Consider the following 19,168-nt stretch of genomic DNA (forward strand, 5'->3'; position numbering starts at 1 on the left):
ATTTTAACTTTTAACTTGCGTAGACACGGGTTACACTTGATTGTGAATGTGCGCTCACTCTTTATTCCTGTTTTCTCGTCACCATATTCCCACCAATGGCGTAGCTCCACTTTCTGCATATAAACCCACACACAACCCACAATTCCTCCAATCGCTCTGACGAAGGGCTAACGCTCGAAACGTCAGTTTTTACCCTTTACGGTAGCTAATTTACGTTTTCAACTCGGATGTTAACACTAAATTACCTTTTTATCACCCGCATGATTACAGACCGAATTGGACTCCTCTCAGTCTCACTAATAATTTGTGTTATTATCGTTCTCGTTATTATCATTTTCCTGAATTGTCGTAAGTGGTATTGTAAGTAGTGTTCTTCGTGTTGCAATAAAAAATAAAAAAGAACCGCTTAGGGTAAGGCTGCCAGAAAGTGCAGGCTACAAAATTGTGTATCAGAATATCTCCTTCGTCGCAGCACTGACTGAATTTTCCCGGAACGATGCTCTTAAGTCTTGTCAGTTGTCCTCATTTCATTACTTCTTTTTGACATTTCACGTTCGAGTTTTACACTATCTTAGTTTCTTTCCGATCCTATGGGAAACAGCAGCTTTGCCCTCGTTGCCTTGGTAACGTCACAAGGCTGTATTTATTTGTGTCAGATAAGACGCCATCAATGAACATTTACATCCTCTTAAGAGTGAAGTTCTCCCTTACGAATCACGTTTCAAAACTGCCATTGATGTATTGAATTTCATTTCAGACTAAGCATTCTACTTTCCTCGCAATTACAGAGATAAGCCAGATTATACCTTCTACGACCGAAATACATGTATTGGCTTAACATAAGGCGGAGGAAAAAAAAGAGCGTTGATGATGCACACACATGTTTTTAACTGATATCTTATTTACATCCCGGCATCGTTTAATGGTCTTTAGTAGACTAATTGCGTCTTTGAACTTAAAATTCAACTATTCAGTTTCTTGTTTATCAGACTCTAGTGTATCTCTCTGACTTGTTACATCGCCGTGCTCACTGCTTTCATTTGTGTGAGTGGACTGAAAGCATTTCGGCGAAAGTGAAATTTTTCCCAAATTGCGATGTTTGTCAGAAATTACGCACTTAGTTAAAACTCTGACATAGCATGGTGGTACCAATAACAAGCGAATGTTCAAATCTATTGATCATTCCCCTTTTTGTAAATTATTTATAAAAGTTGACAAAAAGAAGCCAATAAATGTGCATTGGTGCCTTTTTTTACATTGAGCCGTGGGATATTTCATTATAGATTATTCTAAGATCTTCAGTGTGGTTAGTGAATTTAATCTGATATTTCGCTTCCTTTTTCCAAATGTTCAGTTGTATGCAAATAAACGTATTTCGATTAATAAATGTGCCTTTTAAGTTATCCGATCTTTTCAAATAATGAGAGACATGTTTGGTGTGTGAAGCAAATAGTTTAAACCAGGTCCTAATGTTGCGCGTCAAATATCATGAATTCGAATAAAAGCGTCAAACAGATAAAAACATAACAATTATCCTGACAGCTCCGTGAATATTCAGCTGCACTGTTTAAACAAATATTTGGGTAAATGAAAAGATTGGATCAGACTGGCAACTCATATCGCACAACTCATTTTTACCTGTTTTATCGCATAAGTCTGCGGTAAACTCAAAAATTGCAGATCGCTTCAGGACTGCAACGACATGAAATTATCGACCGAAGATTTCGTTCTGTTACCAGGATATGCTGTCATTGTCGTTATTGGAATAATAGGAAACTTTCTTATCCTAGCTGTCGTGAAAAGGGAACGCTACATGCATACTACAACAAACTTTCTCCTCGCCAATCTCGCTCTAGCCGATTTATTAACATTGTTGTGGTGTATTCCAGGAATCTTACTGAAAGACTTAATCACACACCCCAATGGCCTACTTGGAGACATTCTGTGCAAGTTTGTCACCATGCAACACATGGCCGGAATATCGCTTCTGGTCGCTGGGCTGACACTCACTCTAGTGTCTGTTGAGCGGTATAATGCGCTGGTAAACCCTTTGAACGCCAGCTTGCGGCTCACGAAAGAAAATGTCAAATATCCGATCGTTGCCACGTGGATGTTTGCGTTCATCTTTGTGCTGCCCCTATTTGTTTTCGAGGATTGGGACGAGATGCAGAATAGGTGTATTATGCTCTGGAAGAAGCCATCAGCGACCATTTATTGGTCAATTTTAACGTTGATTATTTTTCTCGCGTTTGTATTAGTCTGCTTCTGCTATCTCAATATAATCAGGGGATTGTATTTTACAAAGCAAATCTGCGCAGAAAGTTTAAAGTGTTGTTCAGAAGAGGAGATGCAAGCCAAGCGTAAAATCGTCAAGCTTTCGATCACCATCACAGTTATTTTCCTCGTCTGTTTCTTCCCTTTCGTTGTTGCCACAGTCTCTGATAAAATTTCAGCGGAGGACGTATTTTATAAGATCGCCTACTTTCTGGTTTATTGCAGTTGTTGCGTAAATCCAATTTGCTACGCAGTTCAAAGCACAAATTACAGAAATGCATTCAGGGAAACTATCCGTAAAAGATCGACCACTAAACAAACGGAACAAGCAGTGTAAAAGGTAACTAGTCACTTACCCCCACCCCCTTGCGATGTTGTGCAAGTCACGTTGGTGCTATCCTAAGTGACCTCAATCCAGGAGTAGTCACCTTCTTCTTAAGTGTCGTCGAACATCTAGTCATAAATTATACTCTACTTAATATGAATAGACAACGAGATGATGAAGTATGAAAAATGCTTGGTTATGAATACTATTAGTCATTTTTCTCAAGGAACTAAGTTCGCAACCAGTCTGCAAATTGCTATGAGACGAAGAAAAGATAATTCAACTTGAACAACAGGCATTGTGAGTAGGCTCTTTTTTCGGTGAATAGGGTTGGGGATAAGTGGACTACAGTTTACCAAGAGCATCCCCTAACATTTAATTTGCATAAAAAATGGGGCAACTTGACATCAGTTCTCCTGATCCACGGGCAACCCCCACCCCCCTCCCCTCCGAATTCCCCCAGTCACTAGCTATTTACTCTATTAGTTGTTGCTCCCTCAGATTTACTTAATTACAGGACCCCAAATAAGAAATAGCTGGTTTAAAAGAATTTGATGGAAATGATTTACGTCGATAAAGATTGATTGCCCCAAGGGATCTTGAACTAAGATTAAAATTATTGGCTAAGCGCGTTCGGTTTAATATACGAGTGAATTAGCCAGTTCACGAAAACGTGAGGGGCTTAAGGAGGGAAGATCTTAGTCCAGGCTTAGAATATATCAAGTTGTCAATAGATTCCCTCTTACACAAAAGAATGTTTTCTGGCAAGTGGCATGAAGGCTAACCTTTTCCTGTTGTTCGAAACGGACGCAGAATAATGGTGGGAAATGTGAAGATTGCCCTGTTCCGCTATCAAACCTTCTTTATGCTTCTACATTCATAATAGAATTGTTGTAAATAAAAGTAAATATACATTCAAATAAATTGTAAAATTATAAGATTAATAAACAAATAAAAAGATAATGATTAAGCAGAAATTATTTTGATATAAGGTTTTTTTTAATTAATATTGCGGTAAATTGAACTGAAAAGGTGAACCAAGTATTTTTTATATTTATAAGCCTCCACGTTCCAAAGAATAAAATTATCAGTGGGGTGGAAACTTGGATAGGTCGGTCAACACTTTTCTCCAAAATTCGTTTTAATTATAAGAAGTTTATTATGAAAATGTTTCTTGCTTTGATTTGTCACGAGACCTTTAATTTGGTACTATTCCTGCTGAACCAATCAAGAAACACGAGCAAACTCACTGCAACAGCTGTACCATTGTAGTTTGCCAAATCAAATATCACCTTATGTACTATTAAAAGTATAAATTATTTCATCGCCGAAAGTCTGCAACTTATTTTATTGTCAGTTTGCGGTTGTTGACGTCGTTCATCACACTGGTATACGGCTGAACATGCGGCTGACTAACATATAGGGAACAATTTAGACTACTTTGACGAAAGGACAAACACAAAAATGATATATTCAGCAGTAGAGGTAGGTTAAGAAAAAAGCTGTTGTAAATATGTATGTTATCATTTCCAAGGGCATACAGTTTGCGATGTTACAAACCAAAGGACGAAGGAAAGAAAACTTTCTCGCTTTTTTAATGTCCTTTTTTTTACCATGGATACACGTAGTATCATTATGAAAAACTTGGCCGTAATTCATTGGGATACAAATGATTTTCTTGCAGCTACAGCAAAGTCTTCAAAAGGAATTTATCTGACTTATTGGTATAAAGTCCTAAGTCAAGGAAATCTGTTAAAAAAATTAAGACGATAGCTTAAAAAGAAAGAAAGTGACAGAGCGACGTACTTTTAAAAATTCATGGTGATATAGTGTAATCTTTCTCGTTGTTGTTTACATTTTCACCTGAGATATAATCCTGAGCAGTGAAACTTGAGTACAAAAGTTTACACAAGTCATCACATTTAGTCCAGCTTTTTATTAATTTTTTTCTGAGTACAATAACATCAAAATCACTCAAAGTAAACATATCTCTGAAAAAAAGTTAAAAAAATGTTCCATCCGTCAACTTATCAGTTCTAATTTCGGATGAAAGTATAACATTACGTCGGCATGAAACTCCCAGATTTTCGAAAAGATGAAGTTCAAATTTCGCTTTTTCGTCTATCGATGTAAACGATTGTAATTAACGCAAAGTATGAGACAATATGGTTTTCTACTAAAATATCATGGAGATAAAAGCTTAGTTATCACGATAGCTGATCCAAAATGAGGGGACTGATATTCTATAAAACGATAAAAAAACATTATCAATCAACTTAGAGCGCAAGAAAACACTAACTATTCGAGATCTTTATAAGTTTACGTCTGATTTGTTGGTGAGGCTAATTTTCAAATTCTAGAGGGATTTGAACCAAAACAAAGAAGTCCCGGATTGCGTCGACTCTGAATATAGCCGATTACTTCAACGGAAAAACAGGATATTTTATATAATTTCAGTATGAGGGACTTACCAACAGAGAAAATTATCCAATGACTATCACCCTTATATCATTTCATTTATTTCTTGGACGGTAAGCCTGTGCATTAACCAAAGAGCAAAATACAATCAGTTTATCCCAAGTATTTGCAATTTCTAACTTTTTCCAAGGCGAATTCAACCTCTTTCATCCTTTGACAAGTTTTATAGGAGGAGATCCTTTCAACATCCTGGTGAAATACTAGCTGGTTCTCTCGGAAATAAGGGTATTTCCTGAGCGTTAATGGCCCTTCAAATCTGGAACGAAATTAAGTTTGATGTTCCAATATATAAAGGAAATAGTTTGTCACCATATTGCGGTAGAATTTCACTCCGAATTTAATAGTTTCCCAAAAGAAGAATATTTCCTGACCACATGATTAAAACAACTTTGCATACTATCCAAAATTTATTTTTTTGGCCACCGTCTCTCATCTCGATTGTTTCTTCTGAATTTTTAAGGTATACTGCTCAAACCGATGACAAGATGCGGTTCGGCGTCAGAACAATTTTTTGGGATCGCAACATTAAAACCAATTCTGAGTATTACAATTAATATTTTCGATTCTCGTCTCGTTAACTTTTTAGTCCGTTGAGATACACATTAAAAACCACCCAGTAAGACTTTTTTTTTGATACGTTCTGAAGTTTTCAGCAGAGTACATTAATGACGCAAAATCTACATATTAATTAATAACGGAGCTTTTACATTTTGCTGCAAAGTAAACAATAGCAGTGTACGTAGGTGTACTTTTTATCAGTTCAACAATGGTTATGATCAACTTTGCGTCAACGAAAAACAAGGAACCGGAAAACAAGCACTTTTTTTTTTGAAAATTGATATGCTAATAACTAAAAGCCAAGTTTGTCAACTGTTCTTGTCTGCTGTCTGACAAAGTGCGATGTAATCATTTCACGTTCATCGCACGATCTTGATCAAAGGAGAAAAACGGTTTGGAAGGTGAGTCGAATATCTGTTTCTTTGCTACTCTTGTATGTAAGACATAATCTTTTAAGTAAAACGAAGTTTAAATTCGAAGAGTATTTGTATCTCTCGCACTTTGGTGTTTCTGTTGATAACACCATAACTGCTTACTTCTAATTAAGTTAAATTTACTGATTTTGAAACAACTGCCTGCAGATTTCAATTAAATGAACATAACTGAAAAACTCGTAGTGGACCGTAAAGTTCGAACGAAATTTCGGGATTTGGTAGTCTTTGTAAAAATGTCAGGGTGAACGACCGCGTCAACTGATTTGAAATCCAAAGGTGCGCAGAGAAGATCCTGTGTATTCTCATTGCTGAGCCATTCGGAACTAACCTGGATGAAAATTTTCAACAAAACCAACGAGTTGCTCTAAGATCTTTTGGTAGTATGCGGTATGTAAAGGTGCTTTTGAACATTTCAGCTGTCAGATCTTAACGTTACTGTTACTTCAAGCGAATAATTTCATTCGGCAAAATACTCCCTATGTGAACACCCCTTGATCAGATATGTTCAAGCTTGGAATATCAATAACATTTATCAGAGTCGTTAATTTATTTCCGCTCAGAAACTGAAAATTCCGAGCCTGATTGTCGGCTTTTTTACAACGCCATTTCATTCGTTTGCTTCCAGATCTGTATAACTTAAAAGGATTTTTGCGGAGGAAGGATAAATGAAGCGCTATCGAGGTAGATCCTCATAGTATGTTGGGGTATGAACGCTATTAAAAGTCGACACTACTATGTCAATTGTGTGTTGTTATAATTAATCGGAAGTTTACAAACAACAAATAAACTGCCAACATAAATCTAAAACTGATGTCTGAATAATTCACCTCCATTAAAGGCGGAAGCAATATGAATTCGTGAGTGACAGTCTTTCAATTTATGGTTGGTAACACACTCGCAGCTATCAAAATGACCTCGCGGTGTCTCATGCAAGGGAAATGGAAAGCGCTGCAGTATATGGCATTGGGGATTTTTTTTTTTTGTTTTATTTACGCCGTTAAAATGTTGAGAAAATTTTTTCATAACAGGCATTGATAAGAATCTGTAAACAACAAATTTCTCGTTTTGTTTACAAATGCTCTGCTAACCGAGCTGAAGTTTAAGTAGCCTGCGTTGCTGGCGGTCTGCGGTTTTGAGTGCAGAGAGAAAAATGAAAAATTTAAGTTTAAGGAGAAATCATTCTGCTATGTATAATATAAATATTGAAAGGTTCTTTAATCCGTAGCTTGATCAGAAAATGATAGGCTTACATAAAAAGAACTGAATATTGGAACAACGATCAGCCAACATCACACTTCGAAGGCATCAAATATGTCTCAAGTATTCTACTCTGTCAAGGGTGGTATATTGAGTACCTTCAGACTTCACAAATATTTTATTTTTAAAGACGAGTATTCCAAGAGTTTGCACAGACGTACAGAACAATAAACTCTTTTCTTTAAAGTTTGGGATGAGCCAAATATCAAAAGCACTTTGTTTCAAGGTACGGTGTCATCAAAAAAATTAACCCCACAGCCCAAGAACATAGCGAGATTCGCTCTTTGATTTCTTTATATCGTGAATTTAATTAACACGATATTCCAAGTTATATTTAAATCACCGAGAATGGAACATCGACTTCCTGTCGTTAATTACGTAAAAAGGAACACCTTCAAAATTTATAGAAGCTTACAGATAAGAAAAGATTAAGATCTTCCTCTGATAATTCTTCCTCATTAGAAAGGCTTTGGAATTCTTTAAGTCACATTTTCACCGAAATCCTGCAAGCTTTGAGCAGATCTAGAGGATCAAAAACAACAAATTTGAAATGCGATAGAGAAAAGATTTGTTTTTATCATTCTTATGCCTTATGGACTCCTTATACTCAGAGGTGCATCACAACTAAACTAAACAATAACCCATCTCTTTTGATGGTAGAGCAATTTTAAGACAACAAAAGCGATAACAAAAAAAACAAAAGCGCCCACGCAGTTTCATTAAAATATAACCAAAACATTTAAATTTTCTTCTCTTTGAGAGAGATGAATCTCCAAAAGCGTTGTTGCAAGTTCTATATCAGGTTAAAAAATGAAAAATTCGATGTTCAAAAATAACAATTTTGAAGCCCACGTAAGGATATATATATTGCTCAAAGTGAAATAAGATCTTTTTTCTTGATATTGCCAGTGAATTTCGGGTTGATGTTCAGATTTTTCAGTATATGTGGTTCCAATTTACCCTGAGTCGGGAGTGTAAAGGTACGCAGGAATTAATAGCTCTCTTTTGGCAGGACTCTGAATTTTCAAGCTCTGAGGAGTACTGGAGACCCAGGTTTGTACTTAAATAAGGTACCTAATCAAGATAAATAACGAAGCTCTTAGTGCTATGGCTTAAAGCCATGATTAGGACCTAATCACATAAACAAGGAGAAAAATTACGGCGATGTTTAAGTGAAAGAGGGAAAGAGAATTCAAGTTCGCGTCGTTGTTTAAACTAATTATTATTGTTGTTCAGTATCATTATCATCATTCCATTATTTATTTACCTATTTATTTATTCCATTATTTCCTTAAAACAGGAGAATAAGTTCCTTTTTTCCGCAAAAACCGATTGTTTATAAAATAGATGTAACAGTTAGATTTGTTGGTGTGGAAAACGATAATGCCGTCGTTTCAGTTTAAATGAATCTTAAAAATCTATGAGTCAAAGTTTGATGAGGTGGAGAGAGATTGATTACCTGTGATATATATTGTACGCAACTGTTTGAAAGACTTTTTTAAGGAATTTTTCGATTTGTCAGAAATTTTGCATATCGTTTTTCATAGCCAATCCGCAAGAGCTACAACAACTTGTTCGTTTTTTTATACTAACCTCAATTCATGAAAAAAAAAGTCGAAGCACTCATTTTCTAACAAGTAATCAATATGTTCTATATTTATCAAATAGATATTGATAAAATACCTGAATTTCTCCTGTTTTGAAACATGATATGGTAACCGGGTTTATCAATATGAGGGAATTTTCCCTTCGAAAGGAAAGAAACAATGTCATTACGTATACATGTACGAATATTACAATGGTTAAATTCATTATTTTAGAAAGAAAAACACGTCTTGTGAGTAGAACTTGTCGTATTTTTATGTCAGATTTTGAAGTAGCTTTTCTGCGAGCTGAGTTCACATTCAGGTGATCTTTGCATTCGGTGCTCTTAAAATATGTTTCAAAATCTTCTTCGATTGAAATATGCAATCAATACGAATCATTCATTTAATATTCTGAGAACAGTAAATGTCCTCGTGTGGATAAGAATCTGTCCTCTCTTGTACATAATCTCCTTAGCTCATCCATTTCACTAACCGTGTATGAATGTAACGGTGTAAGCGTTATCTTCTCAAATTATTTATATAGCTAACACATAGCCAAGTGCGACTTTAGTAAACTGACTGAAAAATCGTATTCTGCGTAAAAGAAACTGGCTTTGAATAAAAGAGTACTGCGAAATTACGTGCGGAATGAAACACGTGCAAAAGAGGTTTAACTGACAAAGAAAAACCTCAACAAACTTAACAAAAAAAAAACACTAACGAGGAAGTATGTGAAAATAGGAGAAATAAAATAAATACAAACTACACAAAAAAATAATCGACAAGTGCTTTGGATCTTAATGACATAAATATTTTATTATTGGTATTCGTGAACTGAATTCTTTGCACTCAGAGATAAGTCGGTGCTTATAATATTTTAGATAGCAATAGTAAGGGTGGTTAACATAATAGGAATTTTTTTTTTCTGGCCTCCGTCAAAACAGTGCACTTGTTTACTTATTTGAGAGAGTCTGGGTACGAGGCAGCGGGGCTGAAAAGTAGACTGACAAGGAAGATGACAGCAGTGATGCATAAACTTTCCTCGACTCGTTATGTATTAGGGTAATTTAGCATTATCAACTGATCATGGGATGATAACGTATATTAGCAACCATAAAGAGTTCCAAAGCTGACGTTTCGAGCGTTAGCCCTCCGTCTAAGCGATGGATTAGCCTACAACGATGAATTAGGCCACAGCTTGTTCTAACGACTACCGCAAATGAATTATTGATGAATAATAAAAGTTAATTTGTCACTCATCCATCGTAATAAGAGAAGAGAGAAGATGAGAATACCAGCATTAAGTTGAAATCAATTTGCTAATGAACAGAGCTTCAAAATCCTTTTTCTTTAGAAAAATCTTGTTCACTATTCCCAAGAGTTTGAAACAAAAAGAGACTGTTTAGGATCCCAACATGATTAAGAACTATGATGAGCCATTCGTATTCAGCCAGATGGTCACAGGTTGGCATAATGCATCTTGCGACGTCATAACAAATTCCAAGAACGAATGAAAAAGCGCTTTTCGTTGCGGATTATCCGAAAAACTTCAGAGGGAAATATCAATAATCTTGACGAGAAATTAAGTTTCCTAGTATAAGTTGGTAGAGCATTTTGTTCTCGTCAATTATGGTGAATGGATTGTTGTGTGCACCACCAGAATCTATGCTGCTTTTACCCTCTCATTCAGACTTGAGAGAGCTTCGGGCGACTTTTATTGTTAACTGTGTCTTCAATAATTTTCTTACGTACACCGCTATCTTGTTGAACATTGTGACAATGTACGCGATGCAAAAAACTACATCTCTGCCGAAGACTTTGAAAGCTTTGTTATTTAGCATCGCTATTTCTGATGTTAGTATTGGTTTACTTGCTCAGCCAATTTACTCTTCGCTTCTGGTCAAATGGTTACAATTGAACCATCCTAGCTGCAACAATTACGGAGTGTTTTATATTTCGGCCAATTTGTTTTTAGCTTCTTCGTTCTTATCCGTTGTGGCTGTAAGTGTAGACAGGTTCTTAGCTATTCATCTTCATCTCAGATACCAGGAGCTCGTGACTCACAAGCGTATTGTTATTGTGGTGATTTCCATATGGGTCTTGAGTGCATCTGTTTCTTTCACGATGTTCTGGGAACTACGCGGCACTCGGGATTATTTCAACTTATTCATTTTAGCCTTTGGTTTCATCATCTCATTTGTGGCGTACATCAAGATGTATTTAACAGTTCGACGGCACAAGAATCAGATTCAGTCCTTGCTAGTTGTAGATGAAACTCAGTCTGGAATAATGACTAATTATGCTGCCGTTGTTAAGACTACAGTTGGCGTACTCTACGTTTATCTCGTGTTCTTAGCCAGTTATTTGCCTTTTTTTATTTGCATGGCTGTTGTTCGATTCTGCCGTGACTCGAGCATTGCTAAAAAACAGTTATATCTTTTCTCGTTGACTCTCATGTTTCTTAATTCATCTTTGAACCCTGTCATTTATTGCTGGAAGATGAGACACATTCGACACGCTATCATAGACATACTACGAAATATGCCTCGAATGAGAAATTATTCATCTCGCGTAATTTACGATCGGTCTTTAAGTGTCGTTCGTTTTGGTAACTGACTGAAACCCTTGTGTGGCTAACATGGATTTTATATTGTTTTCTCGGTAGACTTAATGGGGATAAACGAGATCATAGTTACACCTAGTGATATGACGCGTCAGCAGAAGCAATGGCGCAGTTCGAATTTTGAAGAAACATTATGTCATGGAACTGCTAGCTAAAGTCACGGCTGCAAAAATTGTGCGCATGCTCCGCTACTCGAGTCATTGAACATTCAGGGCTACGATTCTTCTTCTGCAAACATAAGCTGACACGGGTTTTTCCGCCGAGAGAACAAACTTTTCCTCCAGGGGTTTGTCTACTGAGGAAGCGATGACAAGAAGCGCTAAAGCGATAGCAGGTGCTGCGAACTTCGTAGCCATATTACACCGGGCTCTTCAACCGTTTAGTCACTAAATTTACATCTGTTACCAAAGTACCTTTTTTCGTTGAGTGAGATATGAGAAGGAGAAGGTTCAACAGAAACTTTCCTAAAAACTTGAACCTTATCTGTTTCGTTTTAAGCTTATCCCCGCGAAATGGAAACAATCCATGGGAATTTTCAAAATTTCGCCATTTTGCCTTGATAGTGTTAGGGAAGGTACGTTTTTTCTTGGGGGGGGGGGGATGGCTGGGACCTCAGAGGGGAGGGTCATCAGTGAAAGTGAGCACCAAAGGGGGAGGGCCATACCCTCTTTTTCAGCTATTCAAGGGGAGGGTCACACCTCTTCCAGAATTTTTAATGAAGATTTTTGTGATGTTATTTTCCATTTGTTATTTTTTCTTTTCAACTTGTTTCTTTTAATTCGGTGCAGGTACTAGTTTTACAAGGTTACTGGGTGTCTACATGTATATTATTCCATGACACATAATTTACTCGGAGTACTGGTGTCCTTTTCCGTCCGTATCGTGACGTACTTGACTCGGGTATGGTTTCTTGTTCCAGCTGTTGTCTATCCGCTGCCTGATCTCCTGAGTCATTAATCTCTGAAGAGTTACTAGAAGATCCAACAATGCCCTCTACCCTGTCGCTGTCACTGTCACTGTCAGACTCTGGATTTGAGTCAGAGGTTTCTATGGCATGGAGCATACCATGTGGTAGTGAGGGGAGGGTCACACTTTTGTCAGTCACCTAAAAGTGGGGGGGTGAGGAGTTTTTTAATCAAAACATGAGGGAGGGCCAACACTTTCTTTTGGAAAAAATACCAAAATTTCCCAGCCCTCCCCCCCCCAAGAAAAAACGTACCTTCCCTTACTATGGAATTCTTGTCGTTTCCATTCCTTTGTACGCATACATTTCTCGCAAGTTAAAAGCATGCGCACTCATTTTTGCCGCTGTGTCCTTGCAGAAAGGGAAAAACTAGACTTTTCTGTAGTTTTTAGTAAGGCTGGTTTTTTACCGATGGACAATGAAATTGTTCTTATGAAGGCAAATAAAGGAAGGATATATTATCTATATCAAGATTTTTTTCGCTTTTTAAAACCAGGATTGAAAATCAATCGAAACTCAGAGCCATGTGGAACTATTGTCCTAGAGGGAGCTCTTTTATCCCTTGTCAAAATTTTACGCATGAATTCGGAATCTTTCGCAAAAAAACCTCTTAAATTTATCACTCACATGGGGGTGCTAACTTCAAATAAAATTGACAACTTTGTGTGTGAAATTCCTCGAGCAACACTCGAATTTATTGTCATCCATACTCTTGCGTCAGAAGTAGACTTACCATACCAGGCCATAGTAGGTGGAAAGTGAACATCTTCTTCTTAAACTAAAAGTGGACTATTTTCTTTCATTTTGTGCATAACATGTTTTGGTTTGTGGAAGAAGCGATCAGGCAACCTGGCTTCTCTCTATTGTTACTAACAAATTGGAAATCCTTGTTAACATCTAGCAGTTTATTGTAGTCAAATAATCACGAAAGAAAATGGCTCAATGGAGCTAAGTTGAAAACTGTAAACATATAAAAGACATGAATATGCTTGATCAACCATATTCGCTTTGTGTTTGTTCAGTTGCGGTTCTCAGATGACGTCAAAACGTAGCAAGAACGAGAGAGTTACATTTGAGCCGCATGCGGGTGTGTCAGTGATTAATAATATTTTCTGAGCGACACTGTCATCTGTGATCTAAAACTGAACAGAAACACGGCATAGTGAAATCCATTTCTCCGGATACCGCCCCCCATTCCCCCCCCCCCCCCCCCCAAGGCGAAAATAAAATCACCAACAATTTTCTTACCGCTGGAATGCTTGACAGAACTGAGTACACTTTTAAGTATTTCTTAAGTCGCAAGGCTTCAAAGCTTTTGCACGCTTCTAACATATTTATGGTTGACCTCTTTCGACAGTCGCTTAATGATTTTTTGAAGAACGAAACAATCATTGGCAAAAGGAACGCTTGAATGCATTCAAAGGCATGCTGCTCAGTGTGACGAAGAAATAATTCTTCCTTGAGGAATAAAGACTAACGCGCTTTCTAAAATTTCGAATTCGCACTCAAAGTATATTTTAAGAGTCTACTCGGTTTAATGGGCTGTTTTGGAAAATTCGCTTTCAGAAAACAATAAATGTGAATAAGCGTGAATGATTAGTCTCGTCTTTGTGTAGCGATGAAGTTGCGACTGCGTTTTTTAGTTTATCCGGCCGTGATATAAATGAGATCCATTTAAGAATCTGACTGATGTGAAAAACTCGGATCAAATGATAAACACAATAACGGCAATCACTATCAAATAGTACAGATGATATATTGTTTTATTCTCTCCGTGATCGGTTAGTGTTGTAATGCCAATATGACAGCACGTGTACCTCTTGTACCAAATCAAGAAATGAAAAACAATTACATGTTAAGCTATGCATCAAATTGTGGAGAGGAAAGGTCACGAATGATGATAACCGTGCTACATAAACTGAAGGAAAATGTTGTCATCGTCGTCAAACCGGGGATTTTAAAGGTAAACTTAACCTTTTCTTTGTAAGGTTTTTTCAATCCGGTTGAGAGTAAAAATGGAACTTGAAGTCAATTTTTTTAAAGATATTTTCCATTTCTCGCATTTTTAGCACAAGGACTTTGCGGAAAATTGCTATTTTAAGCACGTTTTCCTTCTTATCCACCGCAAAAAATTTGAATTTAACTGTTGATTTGAAAATGAACACTTAATGATTGTGTCCGTTGAAAAATTTAGCCTAGAATCTTAAATTGATATCGGCAATCTATTTAAATCTTGCTCATCCTCAGCCATTTTGTTCCTTCCCAGTTTAACATTGATCCTTTCATTTTAAGTAAAGATACTTTTACAAGGTGCAAAGAGCGTCTCAAATTATTGGGGGTGATCCGGTATCCGTAGTAACTTATGTAAAGAGAGGTTTCTGTCAGTTAGTTACTCAGGCCTGATATTGGTCACTAGGAGTCATTATTGCATTTTTATTGTCTGGCTCTACAATACGCCGCTGGGGTTTCATACCTTGTTGTTTAGCGTCAAATATATTTAATGACGCTAAATGTCGGTATCGCAAAGCTAATAAGCATCGGAGCGGCTTTTACGAAAGATGCTTCTGACAGACGTCTCTGACAGAAGTAATGTTTGAGTGATATAACCGTACACTTTTGGGAACCGTCCATGGTAGTCTGGTTGCTGTCTGTAAGTGTTTTTTTGTTTGTTTGTTTGCTTCTTTTTTTCACCAGGGCTTTTATCGTAAGCAGATGGCGGAAAACGTCTGGTTTTTACGTCGTGAAAAATTGTCTCTGAATCGAATAGAGTAGAACTCAGTGTAAAGTATAAGTCTACCAGTAAAGTCAAACAACTGTGAAGAGACAAAAATAAACCAGGGGGGAAGGATGATTAAGCCTAGGAAAGATGAACTTGGGTAGTTAAATCATGACGAGGAAACTGGCAGTAAACATTTTAAGAATTACGTAACTCCTTCAAAAATTGGGGTGAAATAAAAACTTGCGCACTGTGTGCCAGAATTATCAAGGAGTCTATCGAAGGTTGTATGCTTCGCCTATGATAATATGTTTCGTGTGTGAGACCTACTGTCCTCTTCAAACTAGGGGCGGTACGTCCGGATATAGTATTGCGTTTGGGCATGTCAGATAGATCTATGTTTTCCTGTTTATCATGTTTATTTGTGATATCTTAATTGATGGATGATTAAATAGATTATTAGCATTGAATTGGGCTTTAAATGAGAAAAAACCCGCAAAGTTCTTTAAAAGGTATAGGTCACTAATTCAGGTTTGATATATTCGACAAAGGTTTATTCACCGTCAGTGTCACTGACCAAGCGAGATTCGCCTGTTCGACTTAAAGATTGATCTTTGTTCATGATGAAAACCAGATCAGCATCATAAAAACACCGTCACCAGAAATGAAGATAACATTTTCTTGTTGATCGTCGCTCTTGTTAGAAGGAAATAATTTTCAATAAAAAGTTATTTCCATTGGAAAGAGAATTGGTATCTTCTACAGTCGTTTAAAGGTGAAAATGAAGGTTAAAAGTCGAGTATAGAATAACAATAATAATTTTAATTTTTCTTTAAAATCTATTCCAAACTTATAAACGAGTTCAAACGAATCTCCTTTACACTTAAAAAAACCCATTTATTCAAATTGTCAATAGTGTTTGATTAACATTGAGAGAGACGATGACCTCACACAATTACTCAAAATAGAAGGACAAGTTAACTTTAAATTACCATTTGAAAAGAAAATGCCATTCAATGGATTTATGGTTATAGTTAAACAAAAGATTATACACAGAAGGCAGCCCTTCCGTAAGTACTTATTTTATTTTTAAAAGCGAACTGATTGATGGATTTGCTACCTGGCGACTGCACACTTTCGACAAATATTTCTCGGTAGGCATCTTTTCATCAATAACGATTCAACCCAGGTGGTTAATATTAACTGATTTGTTTTGACATTGTAGACACGCTGTTGCACAATCTTTTGATGCTGCTTACCATGAGAACACTGAGGTTTTTGTCAATGCTGTTGATCTGGAGTGTGTATGGTGAAAAAGCGACCAATTTTCCCTGCGGCGAAGTCTGTGCGTGCTCAGGAAACCAACAGCAAAGTTTTCCAGGTCTCGTGGCCGACTGCAGTGGACGAAATCTGAAGAATCTCCCCGTTCGACTACCTCAGAATACTAAGTATCTGTGAGTTTGTTTTCTTACCAAATATATTTCGCTTTAGGGTGCCAGGTTTTACACGTTTGCGAGGCTTTCGATTTATAGTTCGATCATACAGCTGATGATAGCTCTGGGGCTGGTTTGCTTAAGGCTTCCTGGAATAAGGTGAAAATGAAAATTTCAACATAGGTAATTCTACAGATCCAGTTACGTTACATTCACCGAAGAAAATTTAGGTAATTTGAAGACAATAATGACCTTTGCTACGTGTTTTGTTTATGTTTTGAAAATGAACGTTTAATCAGCTTGATTCTTATCTCGAATAAATTGCTTAAAATTCTTACATTTTAACGGGGTGAAAAATAATTTGGAGTCATTCATAGCGGGGAAACTTTTCACTCATTTAAACTGTTTGCTCTCTGATGAAGAAGTTTGTATCATCAAAAAGAGCTAATCTCTGAATTTTGGGGCTCTCGTATCTTTCAATATGTAATCAACTTAGCCCACAGAACATTTTTGTTTACATGCAAATTGACTGATATGTCAGTCCAAAAAAAGGCAAAGGGAAAAAAATTACTGGATCCCTGAGTAGTACTCTGCTCTAGCAGAGCTAGCTAAACCAAGTTATTCCGACCGGAAATTACGGCAACCGGAATTAGATCTTATATAGACTTTTTGTTGTGTAGTATCCCTGAGTCAGCATTTTTACGAGTTGTGCCGTAGTTTGACGATCCCGTAGCGCGAGTCAAAATACAAGAACGAGTTATTTAGTTGAGTTATTTATTATCAAACTGCTATTTTTTCTGCTAAGTCTCTCTTTCTCATAAAGTGGGAAAAGCAAAGCGGATAGAGAAGCGTAGCGCGCGCTGCCGACTGGTTCAACTGGTTTTTTACAGTACAAAATGACCAGCTGTCCAAATAACCATACAATATCGCAGGATATTTGTACTCTATTCGCGCGTTGTTTTGCTCTGCTTTGTGCAGTTGAGTAATAAGCGCCGATATTCTCTCTTTTTTTTTTCTGTTTCAATTTCTTTGTATTGATGAGCCCCGACTTAAGCCGCTCTCTAAAATCCGATATTCATTATACTTTTATACAAACTGCCAAACTCTGAACATTTCTGAAAATGTGTTCTTAGCTGTGTAAAGCTTCGTGTTCGTCGCAGATGTTACATAGTCTGTCACACAATGAGTCACCAGTGTCAACGTGACAACTAAGAAGATTTTTTCGGGTGACAGCAGGGAAAAAAACACACCATTTTTTTAGAACTTATTAGCTAGATTTTAATCTGATATATATTCTTATGTTATAGAGATCTCTCAAGTAACGCGATATCCGCTTTGTCATCTCAACAAGTTACTGATCTTCCACGGAACTTACGTGTACTGTAAGTTTCATATGGGTAACTGTATCTTGTAAGCCGGTTTTTAACGTCGAAATCCGTTGGATTTCTACGAAAAATTCATGTCCCTTTCATTGTTTTATCACTCGTGTATGTTGAATCACAGATTTCCTCTTTACGCAGCTATGAGAGACCTAAAAGATGTGTTCTTTACATGACTGATACTCGGGAAACACGTGAAAGAAGAATTGTACCCAAAAGTTTGTTACGTGAAGGAATGATTCTGAGTGCTCTTGTGAAAAATGTTTTTCTCTTTTTAATCTTCTCGAAGACCAAGATCATCTAAAGCTTGCCTTCGTATGGTAAAAGTTATTTCACCACCCACCACCCCTTTTTTCCCCCATGATTCTGTTAGGATGTATCCATTGCCATCTCAATGTACGCTTATAACATGTACAGGCTAAGAGTGTCACCTGATATATTTTCATTAATATTTTTGCTTTTGTTTCAAGGAACTTGTTGGACAATCCAATAGATTGTGAAGACGCAATTCTAAAGCAACTGGCAGCTTCTATTACTCTTAAGTCCAACTGCGGCCAAATATCGAATGTTGCAGTGGAAAGTGACCTGCATTTTCCTCACTCGGAGGGTAAGTTTAACTCTAGTAATAGGTCACTGTCCACTCCCCTTAGTAGGGAAAAGGAAGGGACTCCGTGCCGTCTTGTATGGTTTATTTGTTTCAGTTCTAGGTTCATAATTGCCTTGTTCTTGCAAGTATGCATTATTTGAATAGTTTTTTATTATTCTCGTTTCTTTTTTAACCATTGTTTCTCTTAATGATATCTCTTCTGACAGAATCAAAAATAGGAAGTCGCACGAAAAGAGCTGTGGCAAGTAAGTTGTTTACCGTACGATTGTTATAGGCAGTACAAAAACTGCATGCATTCGAGTCAAGGTGCGTTCAGTGATCTGTGGGCATGACTAACAAGTAGCGAGTCAACATACATACCTACTCACAAATCCACGAGCTGTCCAAATCATCTTTTTTTTCTGATATTTTTACCAAAAAAATCACATTCTCGGTGCACACAAGTCGAAACACTTTTCAAAGGTTTAGAAAATGCTCTTATCTTTTCTACAAATTGATCAATTTACACTAAAATTAAGAAAGACAAAATCAAGC

General features: G+C 36.9%; 2 protein-coding genes across 6 annotated transcripts in view; both read left to right on the forward strand.

The window, feature by feature from the left end:
- Nucleotides 1-1,633: 1,633 nt before the first annotated feature.
- On the forward strand, nt 1,634-3,052 carry LOC131772663 (somatostatin receptor type 5-like). The gene has a single exon (XM_059088623.2). It carries the CDS (start codon nt 1,703-1,705, stop codon nt 2,609-2,611), a length of 909 nt encoding a protein of 302 aa, XP_058944606.2. The 5' UTR covers nt 1,634-1,702; the 3' UTR covers nt 2,612-3,052.
- A 922-nt stretch (nt 3,053-3,974) lies between these two features.
- LOC131772659 (uncharacterized) overlaps nt 3,975-19,168 on the forward strand; it is a 30,134-nt gene continuing 14,940 nt past the window's right edge. Inside the window, exons 1-5 of one of the 5 annotated variants that reach the window (XM_066165517.1) lie at nt 3,975-4,084; nt 16,441-16,669; nt 17,956-18,030; nt 18,498-18,634; nt 18,841-18,879. In XM_066165517.1, coding sequence (XP_066021614.1) covers nt 16,464-16,669; nt 17,956-18,030; nt 18,498-18,634; nt 18,841-18,879 — 457 coding nt within the window. In that variant the 5' untranslated portion in view covers nt 3,975-4,084; nt 16,441-16,463. Of the gene's footprint in view, nt 4,085-5,980; nt 6,037-8,336; nt 8,380-14,387; nt 14,463-15,030; nt 15,150-16,440; nt 16,670-17,955; nt 18,031-18,497; nt 18,635-18,840; nt 18,880-19,168 lie in introns of those variants that run through there. The other 4 variants (XM_059088616.2, XM_066165518.1, XM_066165519.1 and 1 more) reach the window with 4 other exon arrangements.

The sequence above is a fragment of the Pocillopora verrucosa genome, chromosome 4 (assembly GCF_036669915.1).
Source record: "Pocillopora verrucosa isolate sample1 chromosome 4, ASM3666991v2, whole genome shotgun sequence".
In the NCBI taxonomy this organism is placed as follows: Eukaryota; Metazoa; Cnidaria; class Anthozoa; order Scleractinia; family Pocilloporidae; genus Pocillopora; species Pocillopora verrucosa.

Coding starts and splice junctions, on each gene's coding strand:
- LOC131772663 (XM_059088623.2), top strand. CDS start 1,703: ATGAAATTATCGACCGAAGATTTCGTTCTGTTACCAGGATATGCTGTC.